The sequence below is a fragment of the Myotis nattereri genome (assembly GCF_964212035.1).
Source record: "Myotis nattereri genome assembly, chromosome: 5".
Classification (NCBI taxonomy): domain Eukaryota; kingdom Metazoa; phylum Chordata; class Mammalia; order Chiroptera; family Vespertilionidae; genus Myotis; species Myotis nattereri.
In genome coordinates, this window is record NC_138080.1 from 26591712 (window position 1) to 26613813 (window position 22102).

The 22102-nt window shown below is 41.2% G+C and overlaps 1 protein-coding gene across 1 annotated transcript; it reads left to right on the plus strand.

Moving 5' to 3' along the window:
• Positions 1–278: 278 nt before the first annotated feature.
• Positions 279–1308, plus strand: LOC308520172 (borealin-like; the record flags this gene model as incomplete). The annotated part of the gene is given in 3 exon segments (XM_081092710.1): positions 279–363; positions 455–801; positions 805–1308. Coding segments are annotated over 3 exon segments (936 nt in total).
• Between the last annotated feature and the right edge of the window lie 20794 nt (positions 1309–22102).

Genomic DNA, 22102 nt, shown 5'->3' on the forward strand with positions numbered 1-22102 from the left:
GAATAAACGGCCCTGAAGGTTGTCCGTACCCGACCACAGCCCCATTCTAGACCAAACAACTGAGCTAACTATTCACCCCAGGCCTTCAGCTCTCACTGAGTTTCCTGCTGGGTGAGAACCAAATCATCTTATTCCCAAGCATCCATCCTAGTCACCTGACTTCTGTTGCTCAAATCTGAGAGGCATTTCCATGTAATATAGGACACAAGGATGAGCCCAGAGTGGGAGACCCCCACCTTGGCCTGACTCAGAAGCAACTTGTTGGGAGTGGGTTAAGAATGGTGGTCTGGATCCCTCCAGGGTCAGTTCCAGGTCCTGGAGGAGAGCCCAAGAATAAAGTAAAGGGAGAATTTCGTGACAGCGGTCGCACGTCTTTGGTAGCCCCAGAACCGCTCCCCTGCTGCTTGAGCGGCGAGGTTTTCCCCTTGTTTTGGGATCCGCAGCTGCCACTGAGGCGCCACGGCCCCGGCTAGGAAGGGCAGCCGTCGGGTGACCAAGACCAACTTGTTACGGGACCGGAAGCTCGCCTCCTTTCTTAAGGACTTCGACCGGGAAGTGCAAATACGATCCAAGCAAATTCTGTCAGACGGGCTGAACATCCTCAAGGAGATGGATAACTTGTACAACATCGAGATCCTGCGGCTCCCCAAGGCGCTGCGCGAGATGAACTGCCTCGACTACTTCGCCCTTGGAGGAAACAAGCAGGCCCTGGAGGAGGCAGCAACGGCTGACCTGGATATCACAGAAATAAACAAGCTAACAGCAAAAGCTATTCAGACACCCCTGAAATCTACCAGAACATGAAAGGTAATGAATGAAATGAAAGTGGAAGAAGAAGAAGATGAAGAAGAAGAAGAAAATAAAAATAAGAAACTTAAAACTGCCAAAGTCAAAAGGTGCCCTCCATCCAGGAAAAGAATGCAGTCCATACAAGGAAAAGGCAAAAGCAAAAGGTCAAGCAGTTATAACACTGTTACCCCAGCTGTGGGCCGAATGGAGCTGTCCCTGGTAAAACCAACTCCAGGCCTGACGCCCAGATTTGACTCAAGGGTCTTCAAGACCCCAGGTCTGCGAACTCCAGCAGCCAGAGAGCGGATCTACAATGTCTCAGTGAACGGCAGCCCTCTGGCCGACAGCAAAGAGATTTTCCTCACTGTGCCAGTGGGAGGCGGAGAGAGAATGCGATTACTGGCCAGTGACTTGAAGAGGGTCGATATTGCACAACTGGATCCAGAGGCCTTGGGGAACATTAAGCAGCTGTCCAGCCGTCTTGCCCAAATCTGCAGCAGCATACGGACTCACAAATGAGGCTACTATTCCAGGAAGCCAAACTTGACAGGATGGATCTTCAGTGGGCATTTCTGGGACCTTCTTCCCTTCAAGCTTATTGTCTATTTGAGTGTGATGTTCTAGAGCAGGAAGTGGTGTTCTCTTGGAGAATTCGGGACGTGGGGAGACACGGTTCCCTCATCTGTTAGACAGAGTTTTACTATTCACACCTTCCAAAGACACTGCCCGCTGCATCCATGCAATCAAAACTTCCTGTCCTTCTCCCTGCTGAGTTCTTCCTGCTCTCAGAGCTGCCGCTTTCTGCCTCCTGGGACTCAGCATCCTCTTTGCCCTGCCCTAACTCCAGTGGAGGTGGCATGGAAGGACCTCACTCATGTTCTTGGGCAGACTGTCTACTCATCCTCGCCTGAGAACCCTGTGCATCTGGTGTTTCCACTCTGTATGCTTGAGGCTGGGAGTTTGGGCTCAGAGAATTGAGTTCTGGGCCACGAGAGGGCAGATCCAGAGCGCTGGGAGGAACTGTACAAATGGGGCCAGGACAGCGAGTCAGGACCTGTCCCAGCAGTGACCACAGCAGAACACACCGCCCCTCCCAGGCCCATCCCCTCCTCCTGTGGAATCTCACCTGCTGTGCCAGTGGTTTTCAGGCTGACTTATGGAATGGTGTTTTGTATTTATCTCGACCGAAGACCAAAAATTGGTGTGAAGGCAGTTTCCATGTCTTCCTCCTCTACCTCTCCAGCTAGTGGGGATTTGGGTAAGGGAATCAGAGGGCTGAGATTAGTCTGGGATTTTATGTGACTGACACAGAGGAACTCTCTAAGTTCTCTGTGGCCCTGTGGTCCCTGCCAGGTCTGTAGACTGCAGAGAGCGCTTCTCTTACTGGCTTCATTGAGGGAGCAGGTGTAACTGGCCTGGTCACCTCATTCCACATGTTTGGCCTGTGCCCTGGGCCGGACTAGTTCCTTAGCACTGAAATCCCTGTGTGCCAGCCAGTGCCTCTGCCCCAAAGAATCATGGGATGTGGTCCAAGAATATGGGAACAGTTCCCACCCCAGGCTTGGGGGCCACTGTTTTCTCATGTGTGTCTCTTTGCTGTACTTTGTATTTTGCGACATGACCATCCTAGTAACCCAGTCCTGTCTAAGTTGTATTTGAGTTGTTTTATGCTCCCTTTCCTGGGACTTTTTGTACATACTGTTTTCCTGAGTAACGGTATCTCTAATCTGACTTCTAAGAGCTCCTGAAAGGTACCTGTTTTCAATAAACTGTGTGTTTGTTAAAAAAAAAAAAAAAAGAATAAAGTAAGGGGGCAGGACTTTTAGTTTCTTAGCTATATAGTGCTTTCCAGAGCAGGCATCAGAGGCTGAGCTAAACTTGGCCTGGAACGTGCTGGAGCCAGACACTGAGTGAATGCCTCACAGCACAGGGCCTAGCTTAGGGAGCTACAGAACATACAGTCTTCTCAAGTGCACATGGGACATTTTCAAAGATAGACCACATATTGGGTCCTAGGAAAAGTCTCTCCAAATTGAAGAAGATTGTAATCATATCAAGCATCTTCTCAGATCTCAACGACATAAAATGAGAAATCAACTACAATAAAAACAATCAACAAAATTCAAACACTTGGAGGCTGAATAGCACGCTATTAAACAATGATTGGGTTACCAAAGAGATCAAAGAAGAAATTAAAAACATCCTTGAAATGAATGTCAATGACAACACAAGAATCCAAAACCTATGGGACACAGTGAAAGCAGTCCTGAGAGGGAAGTTCACAGCATTACAGACCTACCTCAAAAAACAATAAAAATTTGTAATAAATTATCTAACTCTACAACTTAAAGAATTAGAGAGCAACAAGAAAACCCCAGAGTGGGCAGAAGGAAGGAGATAAAAAAGATCAGAGCAGAAATAAATTAAATAGAGACAAAAAATACAAAAGATCAATGAAACCAAGAGCTGGTTTTTTGAAAGGGTACACAAGATTGATGAATTATACCGGGCGCGTTGGGGCTGTGGTCTCCTCTCTGCATCCTGCCCGGAGGGGGAGATGAACCAGTACATGCAAGTAGGAGGTGCTTTCAGGATTAAAGAATAATGAAAGACAGACATAAAATAGATTAAAATCTTGGGCTGGGTGTGGTGCCTGCCCTCTGGAGGGACAGACACAGAGAGAGCCAGCTCCAAAAGCTGATTTATTAAATACTCAAATTACAGGAAGTTACATCACATCTGGGTGGGCCTTTGACATCATGAGATTCATCCCCTTAACACTGGGCCGGAGAGTCAGACTGGGTGGCGTCCAGTCTTTGACTGGTCCTGCCTCCAGGGCGTGGCTTTTGCCCTGCCTCCAGGGCGTGGCTTTTACGTCACTGAATCCAGCTGACGTAAGTTAAGCCAAGTGTATTCTAAGGGCCCTTAACAATGAACCTCTACCCAGGCTCACCAACAAGCAAAGAGAGAGGACCCAATTAAACAAAATCAGAAATGAAAGAGGTGAAATAACAACAGACTCCACAGAAATACAAAAGATTGTAAAAAAAAATACTATGAATAACTCTATTCCAACAAATAAACAACTGAGAGTAAATGGACATATTTTGAGAAAAACACAACCTTTCAAAACTCAAACAAGAAGAATAAAAATATCTCAACAGGCCAATAACTAAGGAGGAAATTGAAGCAGTCATTAAAATCTTCCAGCAAACAAAAGCCGAGGACCACATGGCTTCACATGAATTTACCAAACATTCAAAGAACTAAAACCTATCCTTCTCAGACTATTCCAAAAAATTCAAGAGGAAGGCACACTTCCAAGCTCTTTCTATGAAGCCAGCATTATCCTAATCCCCAAACCAGATAAAGACACTACAAAGAAAGAGAATTATAGGCCAATATCCCTGATGAACATAGATGCTAAAACCCTCAACAAAATTCTAGCAAATTGGATCCAACATTACACTAGACAGATCATACATCATGACCAAGTGGGATTTATTTCAGGAATGCAAGTCTGGTACAATATCTGCAAATCAATAAATGTGATACATCACATAAACAAATTGAGAGACAAAAATCACAAAATCATATCAATTGATGCAGAAAAGGCATTTGACAAAATCTAACACCCTTTCCTGATAAAAACTCTCAGCAAAGTGGGAAAGAGGGATCACACCTCAATATAATAAAAGCCTTATATACAAACCTATAGCCAATATCATACTCAATGGGAAAAAACTAAAACTGTTTCCCCTAAGAACAGGAACAAGACAGGAATGCCCACTTTCACCAGTCCTGTTTGCCATAGTACTGGAAGTGCTAGCCATAGCAATCAGACAAGAAGAAATAAAAGGCGAATCCCAGCAACAACACAGAGCGGGTAACTATTAAGGAACCAGCTCTGTATAGTTGACCTCTCCAAATCAGTTTTAAATGCGATAGAGAAGCCGTATAGCCTCAGAGGCCAACCCCAGAACACTGCCACCCAGAGGCTGAGCCACAAACTGACTCTTTGCTAAACACAAAATAAGGCAGTCTGGGAAACAAATATGACCTGCTTTAAAATAAGGACTGTGGTTTACAACACAGAGGAACAGTGTATCGCAGGGAAACTCAACACTCTCCTGAATACCTGGCAGGACTAAAGGCGAGCCAGACTGAATAGAACCACCAAAGGACCTTCACTACTGCAAATTTTTTTTTCTTTTTTCACCTTTTAACTAAGAAACCAATTTTTTTTTTCTTTTTCTTCTTTTTCCATCACCTGATTTTGCCCTTTTAATTATTACCTTCTTATTTTTAACCAGTATTATTACTGCTACCATTTTACCATTTTTTAAAGTGCCATTTTATTTTTTCTTTATTTTATTTTGGGATTAGTGTCCTCCATTCTATTTTCATCGTTATATTATTAGTTGTTTCTAGTTTGCATCCATCTCCAGGGAGCTGTTGCTGGAATTTGTTGGGATTAGTGGCGGTTCTATAGGAGTATTCTCCTCATATAAAAAGTCTCTTCCCCTCTCCCACTTCATTCTCTCTTTTCGCTCTTTTTTTTTCTTCTTTTTTCTTCTTTTCTTTTCTCGCTTTTATTTTCCCCCATCCTTTTTCCCAATTTCATTTCTGCACTCCTTTTTTTGGTCCCTACTTTTCTTTTCTTTTTTCTCTTTTCTCTTTTTCTCTTCCTTCTTCCTTATCCCCTAATTCTCTTAATTCAGGTGGTCACCTTTATTTGGGGTTATTAATATCGTGAATATATTTGTGTTTAGTGCCTGGTACGTGGTGCCCTGTTGTGTTGTATTTTGTGCCTTTAAATCAACGCAGCAGATCCAAGCAACAGCAGCCTCCTGAGCACCACACCCTCTACTGAGGAACAGCAGCTGTACGTGAAGCCTCCCCACACCAGCCAGGAGAGCCACCACAGCTGTGAACAGCACCCGCCAGAGGAGCTGCTGCCAACTGAGGAGCAGCTGCTACTGCAACCGCCCGAAGAACAACCACAGACCAAGGAGTCACTGCCACCCAGGGAGCAGCCACTGAACGACTCAACGTCTAGATATGTCAGTGAGATCAAACATGGATAGACAAAGAAACCCCCAAAGGAAAGAGAAGGAGGACTCTCCAGAAAAGCAGCTAAGTAATACAGAGGCATGCAACATGAGAAAAAGAATTCAGAATAAGGGTCCTAGAGTGCATAAACCGGATGGAGGAAAAAATCAACAACTTCTACAAGAAGCAAGAGCAAAGAGATGAAAAAGTCAACTACCTATGAAAGAAGCAAGAAGAAACAGATGAAAAAATCAATAACATATGGAAGAAGCTAGAAGAAACAGATGAAAAAATCAACAACTTAAGTAAGACGCAAGAAGAAATGAAGAATGACATAGCTGCAATAAAAAACACCATTGAAAGTATCAACAGTAGACTAGGAGAAGCGGAGGACCGAATTAGTGAATTAGAAGACAAGGAAGCAAAACACACCCAAAATGTACTGCAATTGGAGAAAAAAATTAGAAGACAGGAGGAGAGCCTAAGGGAGCTTTGGGACAACACGAAACGAAACAACATACGAATAATAGGGGTGCCAGAACAACAGAAAGATGAACAAGGATTAGAAAACCTATTCGAAGAAATAATATCAGAAAACTTCCCTGAGGTGGGGAAGAAAAAAGTCACACAAGCCCAGAGAGTCCCAAACAAGGTGAACCCGAAAAGACCCACACCAAGACACAGCATAATTACCATGGCAAATGTTCAGGACAAAGAGAGAATCTTACAGGCTGCAAGAGAGAGATGGAAAGTTACATACAAAGGATCTCCCATTAGATTATCAAATGATTTCTCAACAGAAACACATCAGGCCAGAAAAGAATGGACAGAAATTTACAAAGTAATGCAAAGCAAAGGACTGAATCCAAGAATACTCTATCAGGCAAGGCTATCATTCAAACTTGAAGGGGAAATAAGAAGCTTCACAGACAAAAAAAGGCTAAGGGAGTTTATCACCACCAAGCCAGCAATGCAAGGAATGCTAAAGGGACTGGTATAAAAAGAAGAAATAAAAAGCTCAGAAAGAAAACAGCCACACAAAAAAAGAAATGGCTACAAACAAGTACCTGTCAATAATAACTTTAAATGTAAACGGACTAAATGCTCCAACCAAAAGACATCAAGTGGCTGAATGGATAAAAAAACATGACCCATACATCTGCTGTCTACAAGAAACCCACCTCATTAGAAGGGACTCACACAGACTGAAAGTGAAGGGATGGAAAAATATCTTTCAGGCAAATGGAAAGGAAAAGAAAGCTGGGGTAGCAATACTTATATCGGACAAAATAGACCTCAAAGTGAAGGCCATAACAAGAGATAAGGAAGGCCACTTCATAATACTAAAGGGATCAATACAACAAGAAGATATAACCCTGGTAAACATATATGCACCCAATGCAGGAGCACCCAAATTCATAAAAAAACTCCTGGAAGATATCAAAGGAGAGATCGACAACAATACAATCATAGGGGACTTTAATACACCACTGACAGCACTGGATAAGACCTCTAGACAAACAATCAGCAAAGATACAGCAATCCTAAATGACTCACTAGATCAGATGGATTTAATTGACATCTTCAGAACACTTCACCCCAAAGCCAGGGAATATACATTCTACTCATGTGCTCATAAGTCATATTCAAAAATAGACCATATATTGGGTCACAAGCAAAGTATCCCCAAATTCAAGAAGATTGAAATCATAAAAAGCATCTTCGCAGACCACAATGGCATAATATTAGAAATAAACTACAATAAAAACAACCCAAAATACTCAAACACCTGGAAGCTGAATAGCATGCTATTAAATATTGATTGGGTTACCAATGAGATCAAAGAAGAAATTAAAAACATCCTGGAAACTAATGACAATGAAAACACAACAATCCAAAACCTATGGGACACAATGAAAGCAGTCCTGAGAGGGAAGTATATAGCTCTACAGGCCTATCTCAAAAAACAAGAAAAAATGGTAGTAAATCATCTAACTCTACAACTCAAAGAATTAGAAAGAGAGCAACAAGAAAACCCCAGAGTGAGCAGAAGGAAGGAGATAATAAAGATTAGAGCAGAAATAAATGACATAGAGACCAAAAAAACAATACAGAAAATCAATGAAACCAAGAGCTGGTTCTTTGAAAGGATAAACAAGATTGACAAACCTCTAGCCAGACTCACCAAGAAGCAAAGAGAGAGGACCCAAATAAACAAAATCAGAAACGATAGAGGCGAAATAACAACAGACCCCACAGAAATACAAACGATTGTTAAAAAATACTATGGACACCTCTACTCCACCAAACTAGACAACCTGGAGGAAATGGACATATTCCTAGAAAAATACAACATTCCAAAACTCAATCAGGAAGAATCTAAAAATCTCAATAGGCCAATAACTATGGAAGAAATTGAAGCAGTCATCAAAAAGCTTCCAGCAAACAAAAGCCCAGGACCAGACGGCTTCACAGGGGAGTTTTACCAGACATTCAAGGAAGAACTAAAACCTATCCTCCTCAGACTACTACAAAAAATCCAAGAGGAAGGAACACTTCCAAGCTCATTCTATGAAGCCAGCAACACCCTAATACCAAAACCAGGTAAAGACAACACAATGAAAGAGAATTACAGGCCAATATCCCTCATGAACATAGATGCCAAAATCCTCAACAAAATCTTAGCAAATCGGATCCAGCAGTACATCAGAAAGATCATACACCATGACCAAGTAGGATTTATCCCAGGGATGCCAGGATGGTACAATATCCGCAAATCAATAAACGTGATACATCACATAAACAAATTGAAAGAAAAAAACCACATGGTCATATCAATTGATGCAGAAAAAGCATTTGACAAAATTCAACACCCATTTTTCATAAAAACTCTCAGTAAGGTGGGAGTAGAAGGATCATACCTCAACATAATAAAAGCCATATATGACAGGCCCACAGCCAACATCATACTCAATGGACAAAAACTAACACCATTTCCCCTAAGAACAGGAACAAGACAGGGATGCCCCCTCTCACCACTCCCGTTCAACATAGTACTGGAAGTGTTAGCCATTGCAATTAGGCAAGAAGAAGAAATAAAAGGCATCCAAATTGGAAAAGAGGAAGTAAAACTGTCCTTATTTGCAGATGACATGATATTATACATACAAAACCCTAGAGATTCCATCAAAAAGCTACTAGACTTAATACATGAATTTGGCAATGTAGCAGGATTCAAAATTAACCCCAAAGAATCTGAGGCATTTCTATACACCAATAGTGAACTTTCAGAAAGAGAGATTATAAAAACAATCCCGTTTACCATCGCACCAAAAAAATTAAGCTACCTAGGAATAAACTTAACTAAAGAGGTAAAAGACCTCTACTCAGAAAACTACAGGACGTTGAAAAAAGATATAGAGGAAGACATAAACAGATGGAAGAACATACCGTGTTCATGGACTGGTAGAATCAATATCATTAAAATGTCCATACTACCCAAAGCAATCTATAAATTCAACGCACTTCCCATTAAAATACCAACGGCATACTTCATAGATCTAGAACGAACTCTCCAAAAATTCATCTGGAATAAAAAAAGACCCTGAATAGCTGCAGCAATCCTGAAAAAGAACAAAGTAGGTGGGATCTCAATACCAGATATCAAGATGTATTACAAAGCCACTGTTCTCAAAACTGCCTGGTACTGGCACAAGAATAGGCATATAGATAAATGGAATAGAATAGAGAGCCCAGAAATCGGCCCGAACCAATATGCTCAATTAATATTTGACAAAGGAGGCAAGAACATACAATGGAGCCAAGATAGTCTCTTCAATAAATGGTGTTCGGAAAATTGGACAGATATATGCAAGAAACTGAAACTAGACCACCAACTTACACAATACACAACAATAAACTCAAAATGGATAAAGGACTTAAATGTATGACAGGAAACCATAAAAATTCTAGAAGAATCCTAAGGCAACAAAATCTCAGACATATGCCGAAGCAATTTCTTCACTGATACAGCTCCTAGGGCACTTGAAACTAAAGAGAAAATGAACAAATGGGACTACATCAAAATAAAAAGCTTCTGCACAGCAAAAGAAACCATCAACAAAACGAGAAAACCCACTGTGTGGGAAAACATATTTGCCAATGTCATATCTGATAAGGGCCTAATCTCCAAAATTTATAGGGAACTCATACAACTTAACAAAAGGAAGATAAACAATCCAATCAAAAAATGGGCAAAGGACCTAAATAGACACCTTTCAAAAGAGGACATTCAGAAAGCCAAGAGACATATGAAAACATGCTCAAAGTCACTAATCATCCGAGAGATGCAAATCAAAACAACAATGAGGTACCATCTCACACCTGTCAGACTGGCTATCATCAACAAATCAGCAAACGACAAGTGCTGGAGAGGATGTGGAGAAAAAGGAACACTTGTGCACTGCTGGTGGGAATGCAGACTGGTGCAGCCACTATGGAAGACAGTATGGAGTTTCCTCAAAAAACTTCAAATGGAACTCCCATTTGACCCTGTGATCCCACTTCTAGGAATATATCCCAAGAAACCAGAAACACCAATCAGAAAGGATATATGCACCCCTATGTTCATAGCAGCACAATTCACCATAGCTAAGATCTGGAAACAGCCTAAGTGCCCATCAGTAGATGAATGGATTAGAAAACTGGGGTACATCTACACGATGGAATACTATGCTGCTCTAAAAAGGAAGGAACTCTTACCATTTGCAACGGCATGGATGGAACTGGAGAGCATAATGCTAAGTGAAATAAGCCAGTCAATGAAGGAAAAATACCACATGATCTCACTCATTCATGGATAATAGTGACCATTATAAACTTTTGAACAATAATAGATACAGAGGCAGAGGTGCCTCAAACAGATTGTCAAACTGCAGCGGGAACGCCGGGAAGGGTTGGGGCACAGGAGGTAGGGGGGTAAGAGATCAACCAAAGGACTTGTATGCATGCATATAAGCATAACCAGTGGACATAAGACATTGGGGGATAGGGGAGGCTAGGGGACTGTCTAGGGCGGGGGGGGGGGGGAAATGGACACATATGTAATACCCTTTGTATTACTTTAAGCAATAAAAAAAGTGAATAAATAAATAAATAAATAATAATAAAAAAAGAAGCTCCTGGACTACATAATAAAGAAATTACAGGGTTGCAAAGCCCCCCCAAAAAAAAGAAAAAAAAAGAAATAAAAGGCATCCAAATGGGAAAAGAAGAAGTAAAACTGTCATTATTCACAGATGACATGATATTCTACATAGAAAACCCTAAAGACTCCATCAAAAAATTACTAGAACACATAAATGAATTCAGCAATGTAGCCGGATACAAAATTCACACCCAGAAATCTATGGCTTTTTTATGCACCAATAATGAACTTACAGAAAGAGAAATTTAAAAATAATCCCATTTACCACTGCAACAAAAAAATTAAGATACCGATGAATAAATTTAACCAAGGAGGTAAAGGACCTGTACTCAGAAAATTACAGGACGCTGAAAAAAGAGATAGAGCAAGACATAAACAAATAGAAGAATATACCATGTTCATGGATTGGTAGAATCAACATCATAAAAATGTCCATACTACCCAAATAAATCTATAGATTCAATGCAATCCCCATTAAAATACCAACAGCATACTTCAAAGACCTAGGACAAACTCTCCAAAAATGCATCTGGAATAAAAAAAGACCCCAAATTGCCACAGCAATCTTGAAAACGAAGAACAAAGTTGAAGCGATCACAATAACAGATATCAAGCTATATTACTCAAGCCACTGTTCTCAAAACTGCCTGGTGTTGGCACAAGAACAGACATATAGACCAATGGAACAAAACAGCGAACCCAGAGTTCAACCCAAGTCATAATACTCAATTAATATTTGACAAAGGAGGCAAGAGCATACAATGGAGGCAAGACAGTCTCTTCAATAAATGGTGTTGGGAAAATTGGACATATACATGCAAAAGAAAAATAAAACTAGATCACCAACTTATACCATACACAAAAATAAACTCAAAATGGATAAAGGACTTAAACGTAAGACAGGAACCCATAAAAATCCTAGAGGAAGTCATAGGCAGCAAAACAGCAGACATTTGTTGTAACAATATCTTTACTGATACAGCTCCTAGGGCAATGAAAACCAAGGAGAAAATAAACATATGGGACTACATCAAATAAAAGGCTTCTGCAGAGCGAAAGAAACCATCAACAAAACAATAAGAAAGCCCACTGCATGGGAGAACATATTTGACAATTTTATCTCCAATAAGCGTTTAATCTCCAAAATTTATAGGGAACTCATACAACTTAACAAAAGGAAGATAAACAATCCAATCAAAAAATGGGCAAAGGACCTAAATAGACACTTTTCAAAGGAAGACATACAGAAGACCAAGAGACATAGGAAAACATGCTCAAAGTCACTAATCAAATGAGAGATGCCAATCAAAACAACAAGGAGGTACCATCTCACACCTGTCAGAATGGCTACCATCAACAAATCAACTAATGACAAGTACCAGGGAGGATGCAGAGAAAAAGGAACGCTTGTGCACTGCTGGTGGGAATGCAGACTGGTGCAGCCACTGTGGAAAACAGTATGAATTTTCCTCAAAAAATTAAAAATGGAACTGCCATTTGACCAAGTGATCCCACTTCTAGGAATATATCCCAAGAAACCAGAAACACCAATCAGAAAGGATATATGCACCCCTACGTTCATAGCAGCACAATTTACAGTAGATGAGCGGATTAGAAAACTGTGGTACTTTTACACAATGGAATACTGTGCTGCTGTAAAAAAGAAGGAAGTCTTACCATTTGCAACAGCATGGATGGATATGGAGAGTATTATGCTAAGCGAAATAAGCCAGTCAGAAAAAGATAAATATCACATGATCTCACTCATTTGTGGAATATAATGAACAACATAAACTGAGGAACCAAAATAGAACCAGAGTTCATAGAAGCATCGAACAGACTGTCCAACCTACGAGGGAAGGTGAGAGTAAGAAACCATTGGACACAGATGAGAGAGAGGGGTAAGGGCACATGCTGGGGTTTGGGGGAGTCCAGGGAGAGGGCAATGGGGGAAAAAGAAGACTTATGTAATACTTTAAACAATAAAGAATTTTAAAAAAGACTTAGCTTCCACAAGCTGGCAAGGACCCGGGACACAGCCAGGCCAATGGCCCTCTAGTCTCAAAATGCATGACTGGCGCTCAGTGTGGTTTTACACCTCAATTCCTTGAGAGCCCTGGAGTTAGGGACCTCCTTACTTGCTGCATCTCTAGCAGCTTCCACCTCATCCACACAGAATCTCCATTGATTTTCACTGCAGGAGGTTGTGAGGACTCTTCCTGGCATTGGTGCTCCAGGATGAGAAGCCTATTTATTGTGGGGCTGGGACCCCTCACTCAACAGAAGAGACCTCCAAAGCTGATTTCTCACCACCACACTGTGGCTGTGGGACCAGCCTGGTTCATGTCCCTGCCCCTCCTACCAGTTTCCACGTGGCTTCTTCTGCATTTCCTTAGTTACAGGACTTCTGTTCAGCAAGTCTTCAGGAGGTTCTCAAGGGTGGTTGTTCCATAATTTAGTTGTAATTTTGATGTTGTTATGGGAGGAGCCAAGCATAGTATTTACCTGGTTACTCTGCCATCTTGACCGGAAGTCCTCTCTTTACCTACATTTCTCTGTCAAGTTTATCAGTTTCTGAGAGTGATGTGTAACACAATAAAAGAGTATCTATGGTATTTATACATTCCCTAAACATTAGTTTCTTTTAATAGAACCTTTTCTCCTCTGATCTTTCATGTAACCATCTTAAATTTTGGTAGAATGTGTTTTTAAGACTATTTTTAAAACTATGCTAATTTTCATATACTTTGTTTTTATTTTCTCATGACTATTGCTATGGTTTTCTGGGTTCACTTTTCTTCTTTGTGATGCATATTATTTACTGGTGTTTTCAATAAGGCCTAGGGGAGGTCAACTTTGAGACTGTCTGTATGTCAGAAAATGTCTTTACATCTTTCTTTGATGTTTAGCTAGGTGTTTAGCTTCTTAGCAATTATTTTTCCTTCCTTACTATTTAATATTTCTTAGCCTCCATATCTTTATGGGAACAAAATGGGAATAAAGCCCCAAGGATGGTAGCATAACTGAGATAATGCATTCTGAACTTGTCAATCATGTTGCTTAGCAGATATGAGGTTGTCAATAATGGTAGTTCTCATATCATTATTATAATCTCCAGGAAGTAATATTCTCAGAGAATGACTGCTTAAGACTGAGGAACAGAAGTTCATACCAAAAAATAAAACAAAAAAACAAAAAAAACTGGAATGGTTGGCATTAGTTGGACTTTAATTTTTAGACCTTGGGTATCTTCAGCTGCAGTCATCTGCAAAAGGTATAGAGATCACACAATCTGTTTCTACAAGTGCAGGGCAGGACAGCACAGGTGGCCCCATGCCTGTGATGCTTTGAGCTTCTTTTGGGGAGCTCCTGATATAGCTGCCTTGTTGAGTTCTGTGCAGAGAAATATGAAAAAAAGATTCACCCGCTCATCTTTTTCACCTGAGTTTTATTCACCTGTACTTCCAAAGCAGACACTGATTTCTAAGATCTGGGTGTTACTCTGGATTCAGTCTTCCTAGATTTTTAGTCATTTCAGGTTCCAAGTCCCAGGACTGAATGCAGAGTCATATCTAAGCCATTCTTTCCATCCTGGTCTATTTTTCATCTTGGAGAACCATGAGGAAAGGGGTTCCAAAGAGGCAGGTTGATCTAGAAGTCCTGGTGAGTCTGAACTTCAGAGAATGAAGTGGAACAAAGGGCACGTGAGATGCCTGGGTGTCGGGGGTGGGGGGAATGGAGGCACAGAGATAAGTGTGGTTGCTGACACAGGTCAGGGGAGGTGTGCTGCAAAGTTTCCTAAGAAAGGAAACCTCGCGCTGAAGAGCATGCAGTTTTATACTGCGGCAATTTCTGCTCCAGTGTAGCCAATGGAGTTCCTGAGAGATAAAGGACTATGAAACCACAAGACAAGCCGGAACTAGCAGTTGCCTTCAGGACTCAATGAAGGGGAAGAATTTTCTCTAGTTTCCTGTGAACCAGACAGGGGCCATGTTTAGAAGGGCCCAGAGAATGTGACAGATCAATGTGGTTGATTTCTGGTCCAGCCAAGCTCCTTTGGGCCCTGGATGGGAACTGGGGCCTCAGGCAGATCTAGTCATTGCAGCTTCCTCAGGTCTAGGTGTGGCAGGTACCGGGCATCACTGCTGAATCTCAAAATCTCCCTCCTTCTTCCGCAGGCACACGGTGACCTGTGAAGGTGAGGACGGGGACTCAGAATGGACTGTCTGGCTGTCCAAGTATGAGAGAATACTAGGGAAGAAGATGGCCACAGCCACATAGAGCAGACGTGTCCCTCTGCTTTAAAACTTAAAAAAAAAAAAAGATTTCAAAGAGAGGAAGGGAGAGAGATAAAGCAATAGAAACATCAATGAGAGAGAATCATGGATTGGCAGTCTTGCCCCCTACTGGGGACAGAGGCAGCAATCTGTGCATATACCTTAACCTCCTGGTTCATGGATCGAAGCTCAACCACTGAGCCATACCGGTCAGGTTCCCTCTCCTTTTTAAATTTAAGTTTCTCTATCAGTCTTTTTTTCCCTTTCCCTTTTTCAATCTTTTATCTCTTTCTGTTTTTCTCTCCCCCCTTTTCACTCTCATTTGTCCTACCATTTTCACTCTAGTATCCATTTATATTCCTCATCCTTCCCTCCCTCCTTCTCCCCACTCTATAGCTTAACTGAGGTATAACTGATATACAATAAACTGCATACATTTTATGTGAATGATTTGATAAGTTTTGATGATAACTTATTAAACTGTCATAATAATCAAGATAAGGAATACCCATCACCCCAAAAGTGTACTCAGGTTCTTCTGTAATTCCTCCTGCAGACACCTTCTTTTTCCCGGGCAACTGTTGACCTGATTTCTGTCCCTATAGATTGGCTATATTTTGTAAAGGTTGTTTATAAATAGTATCATAGAGTCTGTTCTTTACCTAACTTCTTTCACTAAGCATAAGTATTTGAGATTTATACATGTCATTGCTTGTATTATTCTTTCCTTTTTATTGCTGAGGAAGATCACATTGTAGGGATGTGTCACAGTTTGTTTATCCTTCACCTGTTGGTGGACATCTTGGTCGTTTTCCATTTGGGGGCTAGTACATACAAATCTCTAATGGGCATCTGTGTATAAGTCTCTTTGTATGTTTTATTTCCCTTGGATAAATTGCTAGGAGTGGAATGGCTGTAGGTGTATGTAACTTACAGAAGCAACAGCACTAAGCTACTTTTTATAAGCACTACATGCGAGTTCCAGGTGCTGCACATACTCACCAACACTTGTTATAGCCAGTCTATATAATATTTTAGTCATTCTCACATGTAGTGGTAACTCTATCACCATGATAAACTCAAGACTTTCAGTTACATTTCTCAAAGAACTACTGTTGTTAAGAAAAGAAATAGGCAAACCACACATAGAAAAACATTTGCAAAACATGTGTCCATCAGAGGACTGTATTTCTAAAATAGTGATACACCATGTAACAACAAGGGTATAACCTGAGAAAGGTGCCCTTAGGGGATTGCCTGTACAGCATGTTACTTTATAAAGCAACACACAGTTAAATCAAGAACAAGTAAAAATAATGCAATCACGAGATGCAGTAAACATGAGATGTATGAGACTGGTGTAGGCTAATGTGGCATACTGCTTTACAGCCATCATTTTTATAAGTAGAAAAGTACACTCTAAAACAATAATAAAAAGTATGGTATAGTAAATACCTAGCCAGTAACACAGTCCTTTATTATCATTATCAAGTATTATGGCCTATACACAATTTATACTTTGATACAATTGGAAATGCAGTAGGTGTGTTTGCCTTAAACACTTGAGTAATGTGTTTTGCCAGAACCTTATTAAGGATATGATGTCACTAGGTGGTAAGAATTTTTCAGCTTAATTATAATCTTATGGAACCACCATCATATATGTGGCCCATCCTTGACCAAAATGTTGCTATGTGATTCATGACTGTATATAAAACACTCTTTCAACCCAATAGCAAGAAGACAAGCATCATTTCCTTGCTTACCAGGAAACAGCAGATCAGGCACGTGGTGATTACCAAGAGTCCCGCCAAGCAGAAGAGGATGATGGCCCAAAAAGGGAAATCTGGGGGGACAAGTGTTGGGCTGAGCTGCCACCTCTCATTCCCCAGGGATCTTGCTTTCTCCCCGCTGTGCCTCAACAGTCCATGACATGGGTTGGCCAACTGTCGTTATCATACAAGCTCCTGTGTGCAGGTTTCTCTGGGATGAGGCACAGCATCAAGACATTCCCTCCCCGCCTGGGGCTGCCTTGAGGCTTACCAGAATTCCCAGTCAGGGTCTCAGGTCTACTTGGAGAATAGCCTGGAAGGGAATAAAATGGAGAAGTGTTTTACTCTGTTTAATAAAACTCTTCAAACACACAGAAAAATGGAACTATAGCATAAACATCCCTCCCCAAATTTTAGCAATGTACTGGTATAGTTCACCCAATGAAAGCAGTATTTCACCCAATGCACAAATTATTAACAGTTGCTACTCTTGCCTCATCCCATATTTTCACTGAATATTAAAGTAGACATCATTATGTCTCACTCCATTTCAGTTTGTAGCCCTAAAAAATGAGATGCAATGGCCTACATAACCTTAGGCCATTGTCATACTACAATAATGTATTAAATTAAATCAAATTTCTACCTTTGGGCACAGAATATTGAAAGTAGGCTGGACCATCTTATGATTGTCAAGGGAGAATGGTTCATCCCAGTTGCAAGCACATGAGATCTCTCTAAATATGTAAATTACAACTCATAATCTCTTTTCTCAGCCTAGAATCACATTTACCTTCTTTTCCTTTACCACGTTGTTTTATACTCATTTCCCAGGATTCAACTATAATATAATTTCTACAGGAAGCCTTCTCAGATTACCACTCCCAAGCATCGATTGATTTACATCAAATAATTTACTATTGACAACTACCTATTCTTGTTATTTTCTACTACAATATAAACTCCATGAGGGTAGGAACACATTGTACCCTTTAGGCAGGGTAGGAGGGCTTCTGGTCCCCTACTTCTCCCTAGCAAACTTTTTATTTTTATTTTTAAAGAGAGCGGAAAAAAAGGTGGGAAGGTTGAAGGGAGGGAGGGAGGGAAGTGGAGAGAGAGAGAGAAAGAGAGAGAGAAAGAGAAAATATTAATGAGAGAGAGAGAGAGAGAGAGAGAGAGAGCGAGAGAGAGACGGACAGACACCAATTGGTTTCCTCCTGCATGTGCCCCAACCAGGCTGTGGATGGGACCTGCAACTCAGGTACATGCCCTTGATTGGAACTGAATCGGCAACCCTTCTGAGCTCAGGCTGATACTAACCACTGAGCAATGCTGGCCAGGGCTTCCTATCCAACTTTTTAAGAAGTTCTGCCCAATACAGAGCTGCCACAAGGGGACTTCTTAAATTACAATTAATTTGAATTAAATGAAATTTAAAAATCTGGTACCTCCTAACATTAAAATCAGTAACAATAAAAATCTGTGTCAGCCATACGTCTCATACTCAAAACTTCTATGTGGTTTATGTGCTGGGCAGCAGAGATAGAGAACATTTCCATCACTGCAAAAGTTCTATCGGATGGTGATGATCTGGGCAGTAATGGGCAACTACATACAGCCTGCAGGCCAAGTCAGGCCCACTGCCTCTTTTTATACAGCCTGTGGGTCAGAAAACAGGTCCATCCCATCACACCTGTCAAGGCTGGTTCACACATAGTTTGTTGCTGACAGCCCTCACTGACCATCTGTAATTGACTTTCAGTAGACAGAGAAGGACTCTGAAGTCCAGAGTGGGAAAAGGACTAGCCTGAGGGCACAGAGCTATGTAGGTGACCACAAAGGCCTCCTATATTGCACTGGGCATCCTTTCCTCCCCCTCAATAGTGGGTAAAGCCAGGGGACTGTGCTACCTCCTGCCAGCCTCAGAAAGTTCAATGCCAGCTCATCCCCAGGCCTCCAGATTCCTAGGGAAGTCCACAGGTGTGGCACTTAGACCCCCACTCCTGCCCCAATGACCTGGAAGTCTTACCATCCACTAGCACACTGTTCCTGTCCAGGGTAAAGTTCTGAAGGTGGGTGCCATTCTGGGTCAGCTGCAGGAATTCCTCATAGATGGCAACTCTGTCCATTTTCTGTGCCAATGGTGAGAAGTGGCACAGGGAGTCCACCCTAGTGTGGTTGCTGTGCGGGACAGACCTGGAAGCACACAAGGGATGCAGAGGTATCTGAAACTCTGCCCTGAGTCTTGCTTTCCTTTTCTAGTTCTTGTTGCCAAGAGAACTCTCTGCAATGAAGTAAACCTTGTGTCTACACTGTCCAATATAATCATTCTTAGCTACAAGTTGTTGCTAAGCACTTAAAATGTGGCTGGTGAGTGTGAGTGAAGAATTGAGTTTTTCATGTAATGTAATACTAATTCAAAACAGCCACAAGGAGAACATCTGTGAAATTTTAGGAGTAAGGACTTCTGAAAACCCATAAAAATAAGAACACAGTAAAAATGGTTAATATAAACTTTTCAAAAGTACAGAAATGAACCAAAGGCTTGCAACCATCTGAGGCGTGTTTAGTTAGGAGGGAGTAAGTGCTGTGGCATTATAACCTGCACTGCTCCCATTCTGTGCTCACAATGTCCTCAGGAACTGTGAAATGCATCAGTCTCAGAACCACGTAACTGTGAAAAACAGTAGTCACATAGCCATCCTGGGTTTGGAGCTCCCCAAAAGATGCATCCCGGTTTTTTCTATTTGACCTGTGTGGCATCCCCTTGAAATATCCCCTCAGCAAGGAAGGTCTATCCCCAGGGAACTTCCTAAAAACAATCAGTGGTAACTGTTTTTGCACTGTAGCTGCATGAGGGAGCAATATCAGTGGAGGCAACCAAGAGCTGAGCCAAAAACTTAAGATAAAAATTGGAATAATGAGATGTCTCCATTGGGCTTTGAAACTCTCCAATGAATTTGAGGGGATGTAGAAGGCTGCAAGAGTACAGGTCTGGGTGCATGCCCAGGAAACACTTGAAAAGATCTTAATCACTAATCCCTGCCTGAAAAAAGTTATCTTAATATATTAAGAACTGGCTCATGAAATGCACCATAGTTATAGGATAAAGCACAAATACCCATTATCTTAATACACACACACAAAAAGAATTTCACAAAATAGGCCTTTTATGATTTAAAAAAACCTTCAACTTGGAAATTTTAAAAAGAAACATTCTCAACGTGACAAACAGCATCAAAAACAACAACAACAAACACACACACAACAAACCCCCCACAAAAAACCTACAGCTAATATTATAGTCAGTGGCAAAAGACAGAATAATTTCCTCTAAGACCAAGGACAAAACAAGGATGTCTTCTCTCATTTCTTATGTTAATTGTACTAGAGGTTCTAATGAGAGAAATTAGGCAAGAAAAGGAGATGAAAGGCATCTAGATTGGAAAAGAAGACATAAAAATGTGATCTGAACTGTGTTTTGCAGATGACGTAATACTGTATATGAAAAAGTCTGAGAAACAGACACACAGAATAGTATATGAACAATATTTCAGTAGGTGTATAACAATTTAACTGCCACATGGGGTTGTGGCTACACTACTGGACAACACGATCAGACTGCTGAATTTTAAGTCATCTCATGATAGCCCCCATCTTGTATGGGCTGTGGATTCAGGAGCTGATTTCTAAAGAAATGTTTTCTACAAGCCATATCCCATGGACCCCAGAACCAGGCACCTCCATCTCTAGTGAGGCTATTTTTTAAAGTAACAGTTCTATATCCCTAGGGCTCTGTTCTGTAACAGCTAGGAACTGAGAGATTATAGCATAGGGATTCTCTTACCAAAGATCGTATATCCTTTATGTAAAAGAGAAGTTTACAGAGGCATTGTGCCCTGATTTGGAACTCACCTGAACGCTATAACTTGACAGTCAGAAAAATAATTCTTGATGCTGCTGTTTCGGAAGAGCTGGTTGAGCTGAAAGACAGGGTAAAGTTTCTCTTATCAGAACCCCAGGCTTTCTCAGAGAATGTTCAGCCACTGAGCAAACTTCTCCATCTGTTTTTTTTCTTGGCTCAACAAAGACTAGTGAAGGTATGTGTACCAAAAAAGGCTTTGTTCCAGGGTAGGATTTAGCTATGTGTGCCTATTTCTTCATTTGCAAAATGGGAATAAGAACTGGTATTCATGAATTGTTATGAAAGTCACCATCTGACTACCTAGATCTATAGGCCAGTGTCTACATGGAAACAGAGAGTGGACAAAACTGCATTCTCACCGCATTCTCCATGCTTCTTTTGTTCCGCTGGTGTGTGGTGGTGCCTGGTAGGCCTATGTCCTGGACATAGAGTAGATTGGTGACAGTGAAATTCAGCTGGAGGTGCTGAGGGCTGGGACTGCTTGTTGGTTTGTCTGTTGGCAGAAGAACTGATGCCTCCAGTTCTAGAATAAAAAGAGAATATAAAATTCCAATACTGAAGTTGAAATATTCAAAATATTCAAAATATTCAAAATTCAAAATATTCAAAATTCAATATTCAACTTCAATACTAAATATCTGCCAAATGGTAGGTGGTACCAAGCCAGTGGGGAAGGATTTAACAAGAGGTCATTTAAACCAGTCTACTTATTGCTGGTAATGTGACCTGAACTGGGTTTTTTAAGATGGGCTCCAGAAGATCCTCCATCTACCTGTCCACCTTGAATCTATTCATTTATCTACCTGCACAACCCCCTTTCCATCAAGAATTCTGAGAGTTCCCTAGGATGTGTGGGAGAGTAGAATGGGTCTCTCTGAGGTGTATCTGGTAAGTGCAGGTGCTGACCGACCCAGCAGGCATCTGTCACACACCTTTGTTGGCCTAGGCTCCTAATGTTTTTTGCTGCTTCCAGTCTCCTTCCCTCTCTCAATCCATTCTCCACAAAGCACCCAGGAAACGAGCTTTCAAAAGTAGAACTCAAAGTGTTTTATGTTCCTCCACAAACCATTCCAGTGCCCAA